Source organism: Myxocyprinus asiaticus, chromosome 44, assembly GCF_019703515.2.
Source record: "Myxocyprinus asiaticus isolate MX2 ecotype Aquarium Trade chromosome 44, UBuf_Myxa_2, whole genome shotgun sequence".
Taxonomy (NCBI): Eukaryota; Metazoa; Chordata; class Actinopteri; order Cypriniformes; family Catostomidae; genus Myxocyprinus; species Myxocyprinus asiaticus.
In genome coordinates, this window is record NC_059387.1 from 25064992 (window position 1) to 25088906 (window position 23915).

A 23915-nucleotide genomic window follows, 5' to 3' on the forward strand; every position below is an offset into this window, starting at 1 on the left:
CACCAGATCAAACAAAAAAAGGGACAGAATAGCTTATTCTGATAAGAGACTGTAAAGCATACCATTCAAATACTGCTAACTACATGGTTAATGCAATAAGCCAGGAGAGGCAAAGCATCACAGTAATTTTACCAGGGGTAAGGTGTGATCCTAGGCATGACATGAAGCAGTGTTATATAAACAGCATTATAATAAAAAACACCAATATTAAACTAGATTTGCATTTCCTGAAGCAAATACGAGTGCTTGCAATGCAGCAAAAGAATAAAGTTTTAGGTAAGCTTAGGTTTTAGGCTTTAGTTCTAGGTAAATCAAATACCAAATCATTTTACTGATGTCGTGACACTGTGTTGTTTTCAGCTGGCTGTGCACGAGAATCAACACACTGAACACATAGTCACTGTGTAAATGGATAAATATATGAAATGGATAGAGATATGCAAGGAAAACAAGACCAATCACAATTCAGTATGCAAATATATGTAAGAAATAGTACCATTATAAATGCATTATAGATAATATGGACTATGGAATCCAGTATGCAAATAGTATGATGATGTCATTACCCATCCAAAAATATTCTAGAGTTAAAAAAAAGGATTCTACTCATTTTAAAATTATGGTTAAAGAATGATCAAAAGTGTGGTTACTGTATCTTCTATTATTCCCTAATGTTCAACAAACATGCATTGCAACATTACTTGTATGACACATTACGTTTTTTGTTTTATTGACTCTTCTGCTGTTCTCTGTTTTTAGTTATATCTGCCCAAGGACTAGACAGGATAAGACTTTACAGATATGTCCATTAATATGTACTGTCCTTGTAAATCAAACCCAAGTAAAGTGGGTCAGGAGTGACAGAACCTCACCGGTGCTGCAGGTTTAAAATGAGTTTCATGTGAAAGTGCATGCAGCTATTTCTGGAAGATGCCTGCATGTGTATGCGGTTTGTGTGTGCGTGCACGTGTGTACGACAGAAATGAGTGGACAAATCTCAGCAGGGGACCTCACAGCACAGCTAAAAAAATCCTGCAACTCAGACACTGTTTATGCTTCCTACAGCACTAACACAAACACAAGCAGGAAATAAAGGAAATAGAGAGATAAAAATGGTATGAAAACACAGGAAAATACACAGAACTAGAAAAAGAAATCATATGATCTTCTGTGTCTGCATCCAACACATATGGCATTCCTGCAAAGCCAGGCACATTTTCCTATGTGAGAGCACTGCTCTTAACAATTTAATATTGAGGCACTCAAATAAATTCACATAGGAATTACAATAGCTCTGCTGCAATTTTAATAATAAGGGGTGTTATTAAAATCTAATAGAGGTATAGTGGACTGATTTGAGCTGATCATGTCCAAAGAACCATTTATTTCCTCTCTAGCATGAACACGCATTGCAATAAATAAATTTAAAAAAACAAAAATGTTTGATTCAGCAGTATTTTGTGTTCAGTCTATTAGCTGCAATTTAATTATATGAATTGGTATCACAACAGGTGTTAAAACACAAAATGTTACATGAACTGGAACTAAAAACACTAAAATTACTGCATTTTCTTCTTAATTCATTTCGCTTTCACAAGGAAACGTTTCAAAATAGACCAAAAGTGTGTTAATAAAAGTCGCATGTAAGCAAACTGTCCTATAATTGGTCAGAATGTTTGTGCGCTGTTCCTGGATTTAGCTATATACCGGTTAAAATTGTATACATGTAAACTGTCTACTGGAACTTTCTGACTACGGTTTATGTCACAGTTATGCAGCACGTCGCCGCATGGTGCAGAATGCATGTTTCAGTCAGAGGTTGAGCTGCAAATAAATATTATCCACCACTCGGATGAAAACTAGTTGTAAAATTTAGGTCATGATTATTTTTATGAGTTATTTGTTGTTGCATTGTTTCTGCATTAAAAACTGCCTATTCTCATGGTTATCAAGCGCTTTGCCTAGCGCATAAAACATATGTAATTACAATGTTATTACATTGTCACTACCAAGGTATTACAACTTTGTCTAAATATATAAAAGCAGCGCTGTGGACCCACCATTATTGATGCAGTGACTGCGGCTGAGTTCCCTGCGGCTGGGGTCACGCTGTTCTGCCATGCTAGCGGAGGGAGTAAGAAGGGCATGCAGGCCGCTGTCCCGTGGCAGGGTGAAGCTGCGGGGTTTACAGACTATGGTAGAAGGGTCTCTGAGCCGCTCCCCCTCAGCCATGGGGAAGGGACCGTAACGGTCCTGCATCAGTGTGCGCTGGGCAGGCAGAGTTGACTGGCGGCGGTATTCTGGAGACAGACCCGCCCCTGGCTCACAGAAAACGGCATCCTCTAGGGGCAAAGTCTGTAGATAGTGGAGGCCTGAGCTGGTCAGGGGGGTCTCAATTAGGTCCTGCCACGAGCGCCGCTGGCTGGCAGACTTCCGAGCAGGAGAACCCCCTCCGCTGCTGCTGCCCCCTTGTGGTTCGGAGCGGTACTCCTCGTGAGAGGAACGAGACTGTGAGGTTTCAGTGGATGAGAGGCGGCCGTGCTTCGGTTCCAGGTAAGGACTGGCACAACTTACTTGGTTCTGTGTAAGAGAGAAATAAAAAAGAACAAAAAAAAAAAGGAGTGAACAATAGCTCAGTGAAGGTCCACCCAGGAGCATCCCTTGTTTCTAAAATTTTGTAGAATGCAATTCATGCCGTTTTTACACCACGTCACTATCATTCTCTATGTCTTGCTTTCAAGCCAAAAAGCAAAGAATAAAGCATGCTAATGAACAGACTCAATGAATAGACCAGGCCCGTGAATACCCTCTGTCCTTACTGAGACAGGCAGGTGAATAATGAAGAAGAGGGAGAGCTCTGATTTCTGTGAAAAGTCCCAAATATAGAAAAATGGAGGAATATGGGACAGAGGAGTGTAGCAAGAACCTGAAACTGTGTGGGACAGTTAGTGTGAAAATGAGCTCTAAATATGGGTGTTTTTTTTCTGCTTTCACAGAATTGGCAATGTCTAAAAATTGGATGGATGGAGATTCTTCATGTTTTATGAAGCTAAATTTAAGACTTTTTAAATACCTTTTAAAGACCAACTAAAGAAAATTTAAGGAATAAATTGAAGTGAATATGTTCTCTAACTGTAAATGTCTAGGGAGCACATGAAGAGTCATATTTTTAGCAACACTTCAAAGTTTAAAAATGCAACTTTCAATAGATCTCCATTACTTTAACTAATTTTCCAAAAAGTATCTTATTTTTGTCCATTTTGTCTGGAACAAACAATTCCCCATTTCCCCAACTTATCTATCGTCCTCTCAATCGAACTAAATCTCTAAACTGCGTGATTTGTGGACGGGTGATTTAAGACTTTTAAGACCCACGGAAGGAAGGAAATAAGGAAAGGAAAGAAAGAAGGAAAGGAAAGGAGGAAAAGATAGGAAAGAAAGAAGGAAAGGAAAAAATAAAGAAAGGAAAGAAGGAAAGAAAGAAAAGACAGACAGACAGACAGACAGATAGACAGACAGAAAAAAACAGTTAGGTTTTTAAACCTTCTTTAATGGGTTCCTTCTCTGCAATCTTGTGAAAAACAAGCAGACAACTCTGGAGGTCTTCAGGTTAACAATAGCCCTATTCAGACAGCAATTATTTTACATGGGGACGTAGGGTAAATCCAGCATTTGCATGGGGTAGTCAATGATTTTATTGCCGCCCGAATCCGAAATGTCTGTTTTTCTCCCACCTCCCACGAGAAAATACCCGGCCAAGTTACCTAGTGTTTTTTGACAAAAACCAAGGTCATGTGGTAATTTAATTACCGTCTGAATCCACATCTCTGAGTTTATAATCCAAAAGATGTTTTGGAAATCCTTTTTGACCACTGCTAAGTGCCGTACGTTTGCGCTGCACGTGGTAACAGCTCTGGCGGTAATGGTCAGTTGTGAAAGTTGGAGGATAGTGTAACAGCCATTTTTTAAATAATTCACAATAATAAAATTACGTCGCCACTCCACCACAGTGAGTGGGAACTCTTAAGTAGAAGGGAAAGATTAACGAGAGCCAGATCACATAAACTTTTGAAATGGTCCATTATTATGACAGCAATGTAGTACAATTGTAATACATTACATTTTAATGTAGAAACGTTTACTAAATACATTTACACATAGGGCTTGCATGCCTACTCGTTTATACGGGTTGAACAGTCACAGAAAAGTTGCCAGGTTAATGTCTATCTTATTTAAAAGGTTTAATTTCCACCTCCACTTTTTAAACACTGACAGATAATTCCAAATGATGTCTCCTTGCATGCGCTTAGGAGAGAGCGTGCAGGCGGCGCAACTGAGGTGAAGCGGGTGACGAAACATGCGCACCCCCATTGACAGATTTACTTGGCTGCGTTTGACAGTTTCTTGATTCGTTTAATTGCTCTTCGCAAGAATTTTGGCTTGCTCCGTAAGTGAAAATGTACACTGTAAATGTCCGCAGTGCTTTGCAGCACGGTTCCCTCATGCTTTAAAAATTATATTTTCACTTTAGCGTAATTCCAAGCATATTTAAATGCAAATACAGAGGACACAGTTTGTGGATTGATGAATTTTCCATATAACAAGCACAACTGCAATCATATGATCGACAATAAGTCTTGCTTGTCCCCGTCATTTAATTGTCATCCGAACGCATGAGTTTTATCACAGAGGAGCCATGCAAATTTACATTTACAGATATCACCCTGAGAAACAATTGCCGTCCGAAAAGGGCTATCTCCCTTAATTCGCTTTTCTCTGGGAACAATGTGTGTCTGTGTGTGCATAAACGGAGGAGAAGTGGGGTGTAGGGGGTTTGGGGCATGTGGAAATGAAAAGAATAACTAAAAGAAAATAGTTTAATTCATGTGTCTTTGTTTGTTTTTAAATAAAGGCTGTGCAACCGTGTGTGTCCCCTGGCTGACCTGCCGTTCAGAACTTCACCTAATAACACACACAAAACACGGTCACTGCTAACGAATGACTGCCCACACACAGACACACTCAAATTAATCCACACACATTCAGGGATGCACAGACACCAGTTCCTAAAGGGAGAGAGACACACACAGGAATACAAGGAAGACATGCTATATAAGAATGAGCTACTTTCATCTCAGCAGGGGTGTGAACACTTTAAGAATTCATGTTTTTTCCTCAGTTTGCTTTCTATTTAATATGGTAAGTTGGAATTTCCAACTTCCTATTTAGAAGAGAGCAACATAACGCCTTTATGTCAGACATTTACTTGGAAACTTGTGATGAAATCTACAACTCCCCATCCCAAATTAAAGTAGCAAAAATTATGTAATGCAATGATTATTTTATTATTATTATTTATCAGCTTAAAATTCAAGGCAGTACAACAAATTATTCAATGATGTATACATTCTTTAAAAAATAAATAATAATAGGGGGCCTGTTACACCTGCGGCACCTGCTACCTCTCCTGTACGCCGCCAGAGGTCGCCATTCCCAGAGTACTAACTTCTCACTAACTACATTTCCCATAATCCTTCGTTCAGACTGATTACTCACACCTGTTTCACATTTAATCCTATTATTTAGTTCCCAGTTTTCTCACATTCAGTGCGAAGTCTTGTTTGCCTTGTCAACATTTCTGAGCATTATTTACCCATCCTGTTTTCCCTGTGTTTTGACTCCTGCCTGTTTCTCGTGTTTCCCAGCCAGCTTGTGAGTTTTTGTGGATTTATTGCCTGTTACCCGGATTACCCCTCTGCCTATCGGATTTACTTGGTTTGCCTTTCTGGACTGTCTGCCTGTATACTGAACTGTTGCCTGCCTTTTGTTTACTATTGCTTGCCTTTTTGTTTTCCCTTTTATTTTGCTACTTTGTTTTACTATTTATACTGTTATTAAAACAGCACATTGATCTTAACACACCTGCCTCGGCGTCCTCGCTACAGAAGACTTCGCCAAACTTAGATCCAGCAGCTTTTCAACAGTTACACAAGCTTGTTACAGCGCAAGCAGCAATGCTTACTAGTCACCATCAGCAGCTGTGCAAGCTCACCTCTATCACAGAAGAACTCTTTAAATCCATGCAGATTAACCCGCAAGTATCTCCGAAGGGGGTTTCCACTAACAACTCAGCCTGCAGCCCAACGCATTCTACCGCTGTTGTTAATCCTCGACTCTCGCTTCCAGAGAAGTTTGACGGATCACCCAGTGAGTGTCGAGGATTTCTCTTACGATGTGAGCTTTTTCTGCCTCAACTACCCCTAATGTATCCCAATGTTGAAGCTTGTGTTTCCTTCATTGTATCACTGCTATCAGGAAAAGCACTAGACTGGGCTACGGCAGTTTGGGTCGTGAAAACATTTTAAAGTATACCCTGTCTCACGTTCTAGCTCGTTTACGGGAGGTTTTCGAGCACTCTGAGGGTGGGAAGGACCCAGGGGAACTTCTATTGTGTTTAAAACGGGGTAAGAAGTGGGCTGCTGAATTTGCCTTATCCTTCCGCATGCTAGCAGCACAAACTGTATGGGTGGAGGACACTTTGAAGCTGTTGTTCCATCAGGGGTTAAATCCGGATCTTCAAACGGAACTAACATGTCATGACGAGGGGAGATCTCTTGATGAATTAATCAAACTCATCATTCGCCTGGATAACCTGATTAAAGCCCGTCGTCCAATTAGGTCTCTACAGTCACTTCCCTCTGACATCGCTGCAACCAGTCATCATGAGCCCATGGCAGTGAGTCATTCTTCTCTCTCCTCCGAGGAACGACAATGCCGAGTTTGGAACATTCAAACTTAATTTGTATTGATCAGTTTGAACTTTCTGTGACTTTGCATGTTCTCAATAATGAACATCATTTGTTGTTGCCATTTTAGATTCTGGGGCTGCAGGTAACTTTATTGACCTGGCTCTTGCCACAAATCTAATACTGTCTTTTGTTCCTTGTGTCCCTCCTTTACATGTCACAGTGCTAGACATGGAGGAGTACATTTCGGAATCCCTTGAAAAGGGGTCTTCGTCCATGCATTGACTACCGAGGCCTGAACTCAGTTACTATCAAGCATCGCTATCCCATCCCCCTGGTACCAGCAGTGCTAGAGCAGTTAAGAAGCACCAAGATCTACACCAAGCTAGATCTTCATAACGTCTACAATTTAATCCGCATCTGGGAGGGAGATGAATGTAAGACAGCCTTTTCTACACACACTGGCCACTACGAATACCATGTAATGCCTTTTGGACTTTCCAATAGTCCATATGTCTTCCAAGCTTTTGTTAATGACATTTTTCGTGATCTTATTGGCAAATGGGTGATAGTCTACATCGATGACATTCTGATATATTCTTCTTCCCTTGATGAGCACGTTCAACACATCAGAGTGGTACTCAACCACCTCATTCAACATCAACTATATGCCAAGATGGAGAAATGTGAGTTTCACCAGTCGACCATCTCTTTCCTGGGGTATGTCATCTCCCCCAAGGGGGTCACCATGGACTCTTCCAAGGTACAAGCAGTACTGCAATGGCCACTACCGGTGTCTGTCAAGGAACTACAGCACTTCCTTAGTTTTGCTAATTTCTACAAACGGTTCATCCGAGGTTTCAGCTCGGTGGCTGCCCCACTCACCTCATTGCTCTGTGGTAAAGCCCAGAAACTAAACTGGACATCTCCTGCCCATCAAGCAATCGATGACCTCAAACATCGCTTCACCACTGCCCCCATTCTACATCATCCTGACCCTTCGTGCTGGAAGTTGATGCCTCGGACTCAGGAGTTGGTGCGGTACTCTCCCAACGACAAGGATCTCTCACCAAACTCCATTCATGTGCCTTCTTCTCACGCAAGTTATCAGCTGCTGAGAGAAATTATGATGTCAGCAACTGTGAACTTTTAGCCATGAAGGTGGCTTTTGAGGATTGGAGACACTGGCTGGAGGGAGCTCGTCATCTTTTTCTGGTGATCACAGATCATCGCAACCTGGAGTATATTCAGTATGCCAAATGCTTAAATCCTCGTCAAGCTCAATGGTCTCTCTTCTTCTCCAGGTTCGATTTAGCCATCACCTTTCGACCTGGCTCCAAGAACACCAAAGCCGACGCTCTGTCCCGCATTCATGGGTCCTCTACTGGCAACAACCCTGTGACTTCCATTATCCCACCTACTCTCATTGTTGCTCCCGTACAATGGGACATAATGGCTGACATCACCCAAGCTCAGAACCAAGAACCCACTCCCGATGACTGTCCTACAGATAAGGTCTTTGTTCCCAGCTCCTTACACAACAGAGTTCTAAAGTGGGTTTATGACTCGGCCTGCTCGGGACATCCAGGTGCTCAAGCTACTTGCAGGTTAGTGCAAAACAGGTTTTGGTGGGAGAACCTAGTGACTGAGATCGCTGACTATGTAAAAAACCGCAATGTGTGTGCAACCTCTAAATCTATTCGACAGCTCCCGTCTGGTCTCCTTCAGCCTTTTCCTGCTCCTCGATGTCCTTTGTCCCATATCGACATAGATTTAGTCACGGATCTACCCAACTCTCAAGGTTTTACTACCATCTTAACCATGGTGGACCGCTTCTCCAAGGCCTGTAGATTCATCCCTCTGCCCAAGCTCCCCTCATCTGGGCTCCACCTGCTACCTCTCCTGAATGCCGCCAGAAGTCACCATCCCCAGATTACTAACTTCTCACTAACTACATTTCCCATAATCCTTCGTTCAGACTGATTACTCTCACACCTGTTTCACATTTAATCCTATTATTTAGTTCCCAGTTTTCTCGCATTCAGTGAGAAGTCTTGTTTGCCTTGTCAACATTTCTGAGCATTATTTACCCATCTTGTTTTCCCTGTGTTTTGACTCCTGCCTGTTTCTCATGTTTCCCAGCCAGCTTGTGAGTTTTTATGGATTTATTGCCTGTTTACCGGATTACCTCTCTGCTATCGGATTTACTTGGTTTGCCTTTCTGCACTGTTTACCTGTGTATCGAACTATTGCCTGCCTTTTGTTTACCTCTCTGCCTATCAGATTTACTTGGTTTGCCTTTCTGGACTGTCTGCCTGTGTACCAAACCCTTGCCTGCCTTTTGTTTACTACTGCTTGCCTTTTTGTTTTCCCTTTTATTTTTCTACTTTGTTTTACTATTTATACTGTTATTAAAACTGCACATGGATCTTAACACACCTGCCTCAGCATCCTCGCTACAGGGCCTGGGTAGCTCAGCAAGTAAAGATGCCGACTACCACACCTGGAGTCGCAAGTTCGAATCCAGGGCGTGCTAAGGTGCTCAGGCTTCCTAAGCAACCAATTGGCCCAGTTGCTTGAGTGGGTAGAGTCACATTGGGTTAACCTCCTCGTGGTCACTATAATGTGGTTCTTGCTCTCGGTGGGGCACGTGGTGAGTTGTGTGTGGATGCCGCGGAGAATAGCGTGAAGCCTCCACATGCGCTAGGTCTCCGCGGTAACCCGCTCAACAAGCCACGTGATAAGATGAGTGGATTGACTGTCTCAGATGCGGAGGTATCTGAGATTCGTCCTCCACCACCCAGATTGAGGCGAGTCACTACGACACCACAAGGACTTAGAGCACATTGGGAATTGGGCATGCCAAATTGGGGAGAAAAGGGGAGAAACATCCAAAAAAAAAATAATAATAATAATAATAATGGAGCCTTATTCATAAAGCATGAGCAGAACAACATTCTGTGTAAAGATTTCATAAATCCATTGTTTTGCATATTGCTGTATTCAATTCAATGCAACAATGCACGTTAGAATCATTTCACAAACAATTGTTATGCTTGTCTTTCATGACTGAGGACCATTTTTCTTTTTTTTGGCAATACAGTAATGATAATTTTTGTGGGGGTGGGTTGGAGGGTGTTGCTTAATTGTCATGAAAATAATGTAAAAATGTGAATTGTCCTAGGCTTACTTTTCTTTATGCAAAACATAATTTATAATTTTTAGTCTTTTAAATGTAGGTTAAATTATGACCCAGAGATGTTCTTGACAGGTATGATCAGATTTAGATCCCCCCAGTACATCAGAAACATAGACACAGAAAGAGTACTCTCTTTCGAGAGTACAGAGTGAATGGTATAGTGACTCAAAAAGATCAAGAGATACAGATAAAGAGACATGAGGTGGAGGACTCAATCTGGCAGCATCTCTAAAGTGGCCTCCATACCAGAGAAGGGTAGTCTGACTCATTCACACACACGCACACACAGACACACTAAGTGACGTAGTAAGGCCAGGTCTGGGGGACGGAACTTCGAAACAGCTCTTTTACCAATGCCAAATATCAGGCATTATAAAGCAGTGTTATTTTTTGAGATTACACAATGACAGTGCCATGCATACGTGTGTTTGTGTGTGTGTTGAGGTGGTGGTTAGCGTGCTGACTCACTGATGGTGGTTGTGGGTACGTGTCATAAGGGGGCGGGGGGCTGTCTTGCTTGGGCGTAGAGGGCGTCTCATTGTCTTCATGATCACTTTCACTCCAGTAATCTGCTAAAAGAGAGAGAGAGAGAGAGAGAGAGAGAGAGAAAGAGGCATGCAGGGAGTCATTAGCTTGTTGTGAAACATTTCCATAAAGTAAACAACAATTAAATTAAAGCCTCTTGAGTTAATGTGAGGCACACAGACACATACAGGTTCCCCCAAGAGGACATGCAGTATAATGTCTGGATCTTGTCCAAAAGAAACAGTGGACACACACACACACACTCCTGCATACATACTTGGGGTTCTGTCACTGGTTGATGTTTTGAGACTGGTCTGCTGCAGCAGACATCTGAGATGGCCTGAGTTCATTTGGAGGTTTTACATACAGTACAAGCCAAAATTCTTGCAACTACAATAGTCAGCTAACACACATGTTGGCAGACAGTGTGAATGGAAGTGATGGATGGGGTCCAGACATTGAAGAGATTATGTGATTGACCGAGAACAGTTGTGGAGGTGTGCGTAAGCTTGCGCAACTGGCGGCATTAGACTTTGTCAGTGTTCACACTCATCGTAAGTAAAAACAAAGCTAGTGAATCAGACACTATCTCTGTCCCCATCTCTCCCCTGGGCCCTTAATTTGTCTTTGTGGGTGTCTGAGTTGTAATGAGGTTTGTCTATGAATTTGTGAACCATGTCCATTGAAATGTGTTTATTCTCATTGGTTGTTAGGAGAGAGTGCCTGATGCTCTGAAAAGATCTTATAAGGAAGAGGAGGAGATGGAATTCTCCAAATTAGCAGAGTGTATCAATGAAATAAAAGATTAGATGGCCAGAAATTTCCTTCAACTCAATTCCGACAAAACAGAGGTACTAATTATTGGACCAAAAACCTCTAAAAGTAAGCCGCTAAAATATAATTTGACTCTCGATGGATGTACTGTTACATCGTCTTCAACAGCGAAGAACTTAGGTGTTATATTTGATACCAATCTGTCCTTTGAAAATCAAATTACCAATGTTTGTAGAACAGCATTCTTCCACCTAAGAAATATTGCTAAATTACAACACATGCTCTCTGTTGCTGATGCCAAAAAAATAATTAATTCGTTCATTGAGTCTGGTTTCTCCCAAGGTTATTTTTCTCCATTAACCAACATCTTATGGAGTTTTGAGGTCCTTGCCACAGTTGCCATCGGCTTGCTCACTGGGGTTATAAATACAATTATTTAATTACTTATTTTTAAACACAATTCACAATCGTATTTTATGAAACTACACAATGATGACTCTAAGACATTATAGATATTACAGTTTCATTTTCTGTTAATGCATGATCTTCTGTAAAGCTGCTTTGAAACGATGTGTGTTGTGAAAGGCGCTATACAAATCAAAATGACTTGACTTGGAGTAGGAGGAAAAGAATTGGGTTGAACCCCAGAAGAACAAACCAATTCTCTCCTTAGATGAAAAAACATCCTCAAAATCTCACTTTTTTCCTCTTTCTGCCTGTTTCTTCCATCTGTGAGTCATTCCAAGATATATCCCAACTTCCCAAGGGAACTCAAAAATGTTTGAGCATGGAAACTGAGCATATTTGTTGGGTGGGTCCACACACACACACACACACACACACACAAAACAGTTAATCTGAACACACATAACAATTCAGTACACATTTAGTCAGTAAAAAAGATTAGAATTAGTGCATCCAAAATACATTGGAAATAGTATGCATAAGGTAATATGCTACATCTGGTGGATTTTGTAGGTATATATTCATGCATGATTTTTCGGCTAATACTGCCCACAAATACTTGCACAATAGAAGGGAAGGAGTTTGTGACCATTCCCGTTAGATGTTTTGGTTGTAAAAGAACATGCAGTTTTAAAATGTATGAACTTAAACTTAGTTAAGTAATAATCATTTTTAAGATACTGAATTTAGGTAAATGCTAAGGTATCAAGGCACAATTTAATGACAAATGCTGGGATACTGTCTATTCACACACTCAAAAGGTATGTACTTTTCCTATCACCAGTGAAGTATAATGTGTTTTTACTTTTTAATAAGCAAGTATTACTTATCATAGTAAGTATGTGAAATTGGGCCATGCCCTCTCTGAAATTTTGGGGGCATTTGCACTTGGTCTCTTCATGGGTTTTACTGATCGGATTGCTGTCCAAGTAAATAAACACATTCCATTTAGGGGGTATTTACACTCTGCCACTTCATGCATTTCCACAGATCGGATAGCTATTCGATCATGAAAAGATCAGGTGTAAATGCCCTCTGAAATGAAATGGATTGAAATCCCATCACTCAAACCACTTCAGGAGGTGGTTTGAGATGCATTCCAGACTAAACTGGTCAAGTGTAAATGCATCTGGCTGTTCAAGGCGCATATATAAACTTTACTCCGCCCAAACAGTGCCACGTCAGCGTAGGGAAAACGAGAAATATAACTGCTGCTACAGAGTACTTGCATAAGGTGCCCATTGCGCAATAAATAACAAATTAAGACACGGATGCACAATGTAGGAAAAACAGGACTTTTTTCCTTCATTTAATTGATGCAGATCGCTGAAGAAACTGAAACTAAACACTGGCAATGAGCGCAGCAGACGCATCTTGCCTACAAGAAGCCCCGAGGGGGGAAATACACAGTGCACGCACAAACAAAAACACACGCGCACTGTTCAAAGACAGTTGGAATCAAATATTAAATCACATCTTTAAAATTTTCTGCCCAGCATAAGCATAATCAAGGAAGTGGACTCTGTGTTATTTGCATATAGTGCGGGATTTGAAGATCAGATTCATATCTGTTTGGCGGAGACACATTGATGCTGCCAAAAGTAAATGGAATGTGCTTTTTCAATCGGATAGCAATGCGATCAGTAAAAACGCATGAAGTGACCAAGTGTAAATACGCCCTTACACTTAGCAACATCAATGTGTCTCTGCCAAGCGGATATAAATCCAATCTTCAATTCCCGTACTAGTTCAGTTCACGTCCGTAATTATGCTAGTGCTGTGCAGCGAATTAAAAGATGTGATTTATTTTTCTGATTTCAAGTGACTTTGCCCCGTGAGAGTATCTGTGAGTGCGGGCTGTGTATTTTATCCCTCGGGGCTTGTCATAGTTAAGATACGTCCCTGTACGTCAGCTGCACTTATTATCAGTGTTCCTCAGAGATTTGCAATAGATAAATAAACAGTGAAAGTGGTCTTTCCTACAATGTGCATCCGTTTCTTACTTTGTTATTATTGAACGTGAGCCCTATACAAATACTCGGTAACAGCTGTTATGCTTCACATTTTCCCAATACTGATGTAGCAATGTTTTGGTGGAGTAAAGTTGACTGATGGGGGTGGTTTGAGTGATCGGATTTATATCCGTCTCGAATCCGTCTTGGAGGGTATTTACACTTGGTCTTTTCATGATCGGATAGCAATCTGATCAGCAAAAAACATTAAGTGACAAAGTGTAAATACCCCCTTTGTTTGCCCCTCCCACTAAATGTTGTTCCACCCTACTCACCCTGTTCCTGACGGATCCTCTCTCTTTCTGCGTAGCCCGCGGCCGCCATGTTAAGACGACTTAACCATCTGTTCATATCGTCCACGCTGTCCGCGGCGAAGTAGAAGCTCTTGATTTTAGGATGGCATGCTTTAAATGCACTGGGAAGAGAGAAAACTCAAGAATTTTTCCTCCGGTTTCACATTTACAGTAGCCCCAAAAGAATTTGGACACTTGAGCCACACAAAATGTATGAATGCCATCATGTTAGATCACCAACTATCAAACCAAGTGGAATTTTTTTTTTTTTTTACTTTAAGTAAAACATTACACAAAAGATGCTTGTTAGACTTCAATTACAAAATAATACACTATATGGCCAAATGTTTGTGGACACCCCCTTCTAATTAACGAATTTGGTTACTCCATTAAATTCAGTAAAGAAAAATCTTAATGTTTCTTTATGTAATGGCTTGGGCTTTGTGTGCTTCCAAATTTGTGGCAACTGTTTGGGGATAGCCCTTTTCTGTTACAGCATGACAATGCCCCTGTGAACAAGTGAGGTCCATAAAGAAATGGTTTACTCTGTCTGGCGTGGAAGAAATTGACTGGCCTGCACAAATCCCAGACCTGAACCCCACTGATCACTTTTGGGGTGAACTGGAACAGCAACTGTAAGTCAGGCCCCATCAACCAACATCAGTTCCTGACCTCACTGATAGCCTTGTGTCTGAATGAGAGCAAATCCCTGCAGCCATATTACTACATACAGTATAGTGGAAAGCCTTCCCAAAAGAGTGGAAGCTGTTATTACAGCAAAGGGGGAAATCGATCCCTAAGGTTGTGAAATCAAATGTTCATCAAGCACATATGGTGTCCACAAACTTTTGGCCATATAGTGTAGATGTACTGTTCAAAATTACGTTTAAAACATATTAGGACACATTCTGGTTGTTAAACATTAGTGGAACATGTCTATAGTAACTTAGATGACATTGTGAGGACACCTGTGTGAAATTGAGTGGAACTAACTTCCACTAAAAATGACCTTGGCACCAGTTGGTTAAAAGCAATTCATACATTTTATGTGTGGCTTAAATGTTCAAATACGTATTGGGGACACTGTGTTACTGCATACAAAGTTACAAACCAGCACTCTTGAGCAGAAACACATTTAAAACATTGTTTTCAAAGGAACTCACTACTTCTTACGACATTCACTAGCTCTGTCGATCTTGAACTCTGGGAGGCTAACAAATCCTTCAGCTTTTACATCCTAAAAGGTGATGAAAAGAAAAAGACAGATAAAGAGAGAAAGAATAAGCATGTCACAACACTTTAACCCACTTACACACAACTGTTATGTCATTGTTTTCATTAGTAGTTACACCTCATTCTCTCCTTCCCTGTTCCATTATTCTTCTCGCATTAAATTGTGGCAGCTCCACTAAAGCCGGCTGACAGGAACTTCGCATAAATAAAAGAAAAGCATAAATAGTTGCGGCTCTCAGTAAGCCTGCCTGTTTACAAAACCAGTAGAAGATCAATTATACTGTAGCCAGACTATGCTGCAGGCATCTCAATGGACCAAAACCAGGCTGAGCCCCTTTCTTCCTAAGAACCCCCAGAACAGCAGCCGGATGCAACGCCCGGACCGTGATAAAAAAAGAAGACATGGATGGTAATTTATCAAAATCGAGGGAGAACGAGAGTGAACGAGAACAAGAGAGAAGGGAGAGTTCGTTGGAGTTCCTTATCTTCATTACAGCAACGCTGTGCGCAGAACAGTTTTTTGGGGGTAGACAAGCATTAATCTTGTTCCCACACAAAAGGGTAAAGCTGACACCAATTAAAGTCACATTTCTAGATCAATGCAGTTTCTGCTGCACTGGTGGATACGAGAAACTACAAAGACAACTGTATTGGCCAAACACACACTTGCTCACTTACCTCTTCATTCATGTACCAGTATAAGCAGGCACCCTTTAGAACAAACCAGTACTTCTTCCATTTCTGGGAGAAATAGCTCTTTGCATCCTTCTTCTTCCACAGCCAGCCCTCACAGTCTCCACGGCCCAAGTCCTTACAGGAGATCCTTCTCTTACTGATGGATGACAGTGGGGCTGCTGGATGCCAAATAAGGGAACGTTATTTGTTAACAAATGTCATTACATGGATCTCTGAAATAGTTGATTCTGATTGGTTAATAGCTGTTCAATATTTTGGGAAACCCATTTCCAACATAGATGTGCTAGTTTTACGTCTTTTCATCACACTGCAGTCTCCTTCTGACATGAAAACATTATTGCAGTTCAAACAAATACTTTATAAATAAATTAATCTAATTGGTAATATGCTGTGTAATGAAAAGCATAATGTACAATAACAGTCATTATCACAAAATAAACCTATGCACAATACTGTATTTTGCAACAGTGACCAGCTGACTTGACTGTACATTATCCCTTATAAAATGGATAGTTCCAACTCTGATTTTCATTGGACAAGCCGTGTCCAAAGTCAATGCAGAATAGACAATAAATGCACATCTGTGACCACACATCAGCTGAATCCAATGCGACAAGTTGCAAAATCGCTTGGCAACCTTAAAGAACCTCCACTTTGCATCATGGCTAAAACACTCCTTACTTGAGGTAAAATTATTGTAATGCACAACCTCTCATGGCTTATTGCTTGATTAGAACTCTTTTAAATGCAAATGAGTGAATAAACACAGTCTCACACTGATTTGAAATGGGAAATGTTCCTGTAATATACTTAGATGGCTATTAAGGGAGTATACTGAACTATCATTAGACTGTCATTTTCAATGTAACTGCATGAAAATCTGAGTTACTCTCTGATGTACATTATGTAGGAAATGCAATGTACTTTCATAATAGTGTTGCAACTTTGTTGGTCTTTCCACTGTTAAATTTAAAGAATGCATTAACTATCTATAAAAAGGGTAAAAATGCATTTTAAGTAAGATGATGTTTTAACATCTAGGCATCTTTTAGGTTTATATTGGTGACCGCATAAAGACAATATTAACAAACATGACAGTATGAAAGATAAGTAATCACCTTTATTCTTTTTCTTGGTCTTGGATAGCAGAGAGGATCCCTGGAATGTCTGTAAATCAGAAGACAAAACATGTCAGCTTTCGAGAATTTATATGAATATCAATTGGATTGGACCAGCACTGTCATGTGAATACAACTGAATCAGATTTAAAACCACACAAATTTAATACAATGTAGGCTAGTAACAGAATTAGAGGAAATCCTTTTTTGGGGGGAACACCACACATATTCAGTATCAGTGAAATTTGTGTCCTGAGAAATCACACCTGTCTCATTGACAGCCCTCACTTTTTTAACCAGTTGGAACTTAACCCTCGCGTCCTGCTGGATTTTTTCCACATAACAGCAGAAACAACTTAAAATACTCCGTCATTTTTGGGCATACAGATAAGTGTAAGACATCATTAGAGACTATAAAGGGTCTACTTTTATTTGTGTACACTCACAATAACAACAAAACCTTGTGCTTTTGTAAAATAAAGAAAATAAACAGGGTGTGCTTTCAGCCGTCTCTGTCTCTGCGAGCATCTTTCTGAAACACGTCACAGAAATGAATTTAATCTCAGCGAATACTTATCAGACAAACATGAAACATATGTCAAAAAAATCTTAAAATGTCTACTTTTAAATAAAACAATTCAAATTTAAAACAAATATTCTCCTGCAATGTAATCTGTATTAAACTAAAGAGATGTACAGTTTCTCCTGGCTCAGCTAATAATCGCCAATGTGATCCCACCCACGCGCAGAGGGCGCAATTCATACAGTAATGTGCTGAGACGATCTATGCAAATTGTCATTCACTTTCCTGCGTGTTTGGAAGATGGCACGCTACACAGGTGAGGAAGCTCCTGGATAGTGAAGAAGAGTTCACATTGTCCTCAGAAGAAGAGCGGGACTCCGACGATGAACGTTTGCATTTTGAAGAGCGACTTGATCCAGCCGTGGATTCAATTTCGGATGAGAAAGTCTTTACTTACATTAGTTGACATGCTATTTTATATAAACATGTACATATTTTACTAGTTGAACTATTTCCAGACTTGCCAGCCAGTACTCAGGGTACTGAAATTTGAAATATGTCCTAATAGGCAAGTTTTAGTTACATTTAAATGTTGTTTTGGCTAAAGCAGGTATTTAAATTGTATGCTGTATTATATAAATATGATATGTAATATGATATAAAAGCAGCAGATTCTTGAGCAGCAAATCAGCATATTAGAATAATTTGCATATTAGATAATGTGATCCTTCTGAGGATCATGTGAAGGATCAGCTTTGATCACAGGAATAAATTGCATTTTACAATATATTCAAATAGAAATCAGTTATTTTAAATTGTAAAAATATTTCACAATATCACTGTTTTTACTGTAACAAATAAATGCAGCCTTGGTGAGCAGAAGAGACTTCTTTTAAAAACATTTAAAAACCCTTACTGATCTAAAACTTTTAAACGGTAGTGTAGGTCTAAACTTTTTAAGTAAAGTCTTTATGTAAAGAAAATGTATAGTCAGATTGCTTTAAACTTAAACTTGATTTTGTGAATAAGCTACAAATAATACATTCAATCATTAGTCTCCTCACATTCATTCTCTCTCAGTCACATTCCTCATTCATAGGTCCAGGGAAGGGGTCTTTGTCTCCTCAGGTGTGAATCACATCAATATTCATGATCATCCACTCCTCCTCACATATGGCCTTTCTAACACTAAAAGTGTCTTACAAAAAATAAATGACTATATTGTGTTGTATGAATGAGTGATTAGGATGGTTTTCACATCATTTTGTAGCAAAAACTCTAGACTCAAAAGTCTTGTGAACAAATGTTTAGTATGTGTTATATGGCCTTATTTCAGTTATTTAAAATTATAGTTTTTTCAAAAACCACGCATAAACGTTATTTTCTCAAAAATACAAATATGTACAAACATGTTGCTCACATATTATTGTAGCCCAGTTTGTGCTGAATGCAGTGTTATTAGACTTTAGCCATTAATATGTTATTAAGCAACTGAAAAAAGCACAAATGTTAAGTCATGTCATATCTTCTCCAGGGCCCAAAACACCCTCAGACCCCAGAGGGTTTAAACAACCAGAAGCAGTCTCTGTCTGTGAATCATTTTGTTTCTTCATATTTGCTGATATGTCTTTGGAAGAAGGGCTTCTGCTTGAACCAGCACCTTCTGATTACCAATAATGAGCCTTAACCACTACACTACCACCCTGCAACATCCCCCTGTTAGAGGCCACAGCTTTTATTACATCATAATTACATAGCCAACTATAAACATCCTTACTGACCTTTCTCTGTTTAACTAACCAAAGATACCAACTACTGAGCTAATAACCTGCTGTTAAGCAAGCTACAACACCTCATGCATCTTGTGCCTTGAAATCAGTGCTGCACAGCGGAGTGGCCCCTATTGATGTTTGTGCACATTTAGAAGTGACTTCATTTAAGACTTACAGGCAGGTTGCTATTGCCCCAAATAAGTATGGATGTCAGAACAAAATGGACGTATAGAGACAAGCATAAAGATAGAAAAAATGAGAGCCAGAAGGAGAGATGCAGAGAAAGAGTAAAAATTAGGTAGAGATGGAAATTTATTAAGTGAGAAATGGAAGGAAATATATAAGAAGGAAATGAAACGAGACAGAAATGTCTAGACCATGTCATCGGTCAACACATGCCATTCTCCAAAGTGGAATCACAGAGGAAATGTGCAAGCAAAACAATCTCTGAGCATCAACACATCATAGGACAAATTAAAATCAGAGGTGACACCAGAACAGATGAAGGAGTGAGAGAAGGAAGGCACAATGAGGGATAAAGAAGAAATAAATACAAATTCTAGCATCCATGGTCTGATTTATTGATCTGTGACTGAACAGTTTCCAATCTCTGGGGCCTCTTTCTGATTGTGGTTTTCTTTTCTGAATATATGAAATCAGGGGGTTGCACAAATACAGTATCAGGACTAGAGGCACTGGACTGTATTTAAAGTGTTTCAACAGGCTATGCTTTTGTGTGTGTGTGTCCGGTGGACAGAGTGAGAATTTTCTAGCATCCATGGTCTGTTTATTGAGCAGTATGACTTGGATCTGCACACCCAGGCTGAGCACATATTTATGTCCTGTGGCAATTCTCCTCAGTGCAGACACTTCCTGCGGGCTTCAACATTAAAGAGCTAAACTTGTGTTGCCATGCATCTGTTAGCAACAGTATCACTGACTGAAGGAAAATGCTAACACTACGCTAATTGATTTATTGATCTGTTACTGAGGATGCAAGTTGCCCTGCAATCTAAGAGGAATAGGTGAATTTTAAAGAACATTATGGACACTTTTTACCATTTAATGACTGGAGTTGTCAAGTTCCAAAAAACAAAACAAAAAATAAAATAAAAATAAATAACATAAAAGTAGTCCATACGACTCATGAATTCCTTGTGCTGAAGTGTTTTTTTAGTCATACAATAACATGTTTGAGGAACAGCCTGTAATTTACCCAACCCTTACCCTACACTATAGCTTTCAAATCAAATATGGTTCCATGTCAAGTCAATGACAACTGGATGGTCAGTTAATTTCCACTTACATTTTGGTCTGTTCCTCACAAAGTTATCGTATGGCTTTAAAGACTTGGAAATAGTGAATGAGCCATATAGACTAATTTATGGTGCTTTTTTTTTTTTTTTTTTTTTTTGTCATTTTGGAGTGTGACCAATCCAGCCCCCTTTTACTTTCATTATATGAAAAAGAGAGGCCAGGATACTCTTCAAATATTCACCTTTTGTGTTACATGGAAGAAAGCAAATCATATGGGTTGGAAACAACATGGGGGTGAGTAAACAATCACATAATTTTTATTTAAATGCTGTTCAAATGGCCTCATTAGTTAAAGAATGGTGGTGATTCCCCTGCATTTTAACTCATCACACATCAATGTCAACAAGACTCACTCTCAAAGCACTGTGGGAATCGCCTCCCTGATGGTGTGATTCACAATCGCTGTGTAAATTGGAGCAAGTTGCGAAAAACACTAAGACACAGTGAGACAAACTTCCCCAAAGATTCCACATCTAGACATGAAAAGGCCCAACATGGCATAATTTAGAATGGCAGAATGGACATACTTTTTGAGCCTATAGAAAAGAGACAAAACAGCCATACTATAAAAGGATGGCTCAGTGTAGAAAAGTAAATATTAAGGATAGGGCACATGGTTCAAGAGTGAATTTAATTAGGGCACCTCTAAAAAATGTGGAGGGTGGTGGTGGAGGGTAATTCCTACAGTGACTGTTGAGTCTTACAAGATCTCAGGGAATCTCAACCATTCTACAATAGAAGAAGCCATCTGGACGATAAACAAAAGTGCACCCAGATACTCCTTTACTAGAATTCTACAAGACATTAACATGAGATGTGCATCAACAGTCCAAAGATCTTTAAAAATGCATGACTTTTGCCTCAGGATTCATGATCCTCAGAGAAAGATGGCATTATGGAAAGGCTACAAACTATCTACAGTACCTCAAGTAAACACAGTGGTTACATCTCAGGATGTGGCATGGACATAAATGTGCACTTCGACTTTGCCCACATCTCTTATTACTTTATACTTCTTTATTCAGCTTAGCACTTTTTTCTTTGTCCCTTGCTTTTTGACCCACTTCTCACCAACTTCTTACTAATTTGTCCACTGCTATATCCATCTCTTACTCTTACACCTTGTTTTCTTCTGAACTGGCTCAGCCCATCCGTTCTCTTCCTTGTTGAATTAAATCATGACTTGCCAGCATAAACCAGCTTGAACCAACTGCTGGTTCCTCTTTCTATCTCTGATGTGGTTAATATAAATTGCTACAGGTCTATCATGGTCATTAAAGAAGTGGATTGCTTCTCTGAACTATTGTTCTTCAGTCACTTTACTCTTAGAGGAAGCATATTGGGACTTGCCATTAGGCTACAGCTCAATGGCTCATGGCGACACAGGCTCTGGGTGCACAAGACATATGGTGCAAACATCTTCTGCGATGACATTGGCAGCATTAACAATTGACATGCTGGCATATGCACTGCGTCATGGGCACAAAGCACAAGCATTTATCCCCTTACAAAGGTGCATTTAAACTAAAATATGCAGGTAAGTGGCACCTTTAAAGGGACAGTTCACCCAAATGAAAATTCTCTCATAATTTACTCACCCTCATGCCATTCCAGATGTGTTTAACTTTCTTCTGCATAACACAAAGATTTTTAGAAGAATCTCTCAGCTCTGTAGGTCCATACAATGCAAGTGAATGGTGGCTAGGCCTTTGAAGCTCCAAACATGAGATAAAGTCAGCATAAAGGTAATCCATAAGACTCCAGTGGTTTAATCGATGTCATCTGAAGCAACCCAGTTGGTTTAGGGTGAAAACAGACCAAAATATTTCTCCTTTTTCACTGTACATCTTGCCATTGCAGTCTCTAGGCATGATCATGATTTTATGCTCAATTACACTTCCTAGTTCTTGACCTATGTGCAGAGCGCTAGATAGCGCTATCGGGAAGTGTAATCAAGCTTGAAATCATGATTGCCAGGGAGACTGCAGTCAAGATTGAACAGTTTCCAATCTCTGGGGCCTCTTTCTGATTGTGGTTTTCTTTTCTGAATATATGAAGTCAGGGGGTTGCACAAATACAGTATCAGGACTAGAGGTACTGGACTGTATTTAAAGTGTTTCAACAGGCTATGCTTTTGTGTGTGTGTCCGGTGGACAGAGTGAGAGTTTTCTCCTTGAGTGTGAAGTCAGGGTGCTGGCACTGATCAGGGAAACTGCAGTTCTCTTCTTAAACTACAATGTAGGTAATAAAGCTCCACTGTAAACAATAACAGCTGATGCCATTCCACACCACATACAAACAGAAGCTAATCAACACAATGTATCTCTTCTCTTCATCTCATTTAATCTCACCATTTCTTGTCCCCTTACATCACATCTATTCTTTTTTTTTTTTTTTTTTAGATCAAATGGGAGGAAATCAGCAAGACTGCTATATTGCTGAGACCATCACTGTGATCCTGGTTTTGGTCCAGTACTATGATGATGGTCAGCAGAGTTCTCAAGTACATCCATAACAGTCACGGTTTGTTGAGGAAGGACCCAAATGCAGAAGGCAAGTTTAAGGGCATTTATTAAAAAGAACAAAAAAAACAAACAAAAATTCTCACAAGGGAGAAACCAACAAACTAAAACAAAATCAAGACAGGACCGACTGGATAACCAGAACAAAACAAGGCAACTCACAGGCAGTGCATATACAATAGTACAAAACTATCTGGCAGCAACAGGAGGGAAGAAGACACGATATATAGGCAGCAAGACAGATGAGGAGCAGGTGAAACTAATTAACATTAACAAGGAATAAACGAGGGAGAGTGATGAGGGAACGAGGAGGCGGAGTCGGGAAGCACATGGCACGACAAACACAATGACAAGACAATAGAGCACATGGCAATGAGGCCATCATTAACCATGTGCTCAAACAAAAGACAAGACCAGACACGAGCACATGGCAAGAGAACCGAAACCGAACATGAAGCCATGTGTTCACAAAGACAAGATATAGGGCATGAGTGTCCAGAACCTGAGGCCGAAGAGTCAGGATCCAGACACCATGCTCTAAACATGGAACACAGACTAGACAGAAGAGCACATGGCAAGGAAAACAACCAAAGAGAATAAAACCAAAACAATCCCTTCTGATGCAGTTTGTGGGCATCAGGCTTTAAGCATATTTAATCATAATATTCACATGAAGAAAACAGATGGCAGAGTCCTGGACCAATCACAGCTCTGTAATAA

At 40.0% G+C, this 23915-nt stretch overlaps 1 protein-coding gene across 12 annotated transcripts in view; it reads right to left on the minus strand.

Annotated features, from left to right (window-relative positions):
* The window catches only part of LOC127434400 (connector enhancer of kinase suppressor of ras 2-like), a 129427-nt gene that overhangs the window by 17580 nt on the left and 87932 nt on the right, over window positions 1–23915 (minus strand). For 5 of the 12 annotated variants that reach the window (XM_051687122.1, XM_051687119.1, XM_051687116.1 and 2 more), the window contains 6 exons: window positions 17062–17110; window positions 15926–16101; window positions 15178–15251; window positions 13997–14136; window positions 10414–10517; window positions 2061–2580 (listed from right to left, as the gene is read on the minus strand). In XM_051687122.1, coding sequence (XP_051543082.1) covers window positions 2061–2580; window positions 10414–10517; window positions 13997–14136; window positions 15178–15251; window positions 15926–16101; window positions 17062–17110 — 1063 coding nt within the window. The remainder of the gene's footprint in view (window positions 1–2060; window positions 2581–10413; window positions 10518–13996; window positions 14137–15177; window positions 15252–15925; window positions 16102–17061; window positions 17111–23915) is intronic. The other 7 variants (XM_051687121.1, XM_051687117.1, XM_051687115.1 and 4 more) reach the window with 3 other exon arrangements.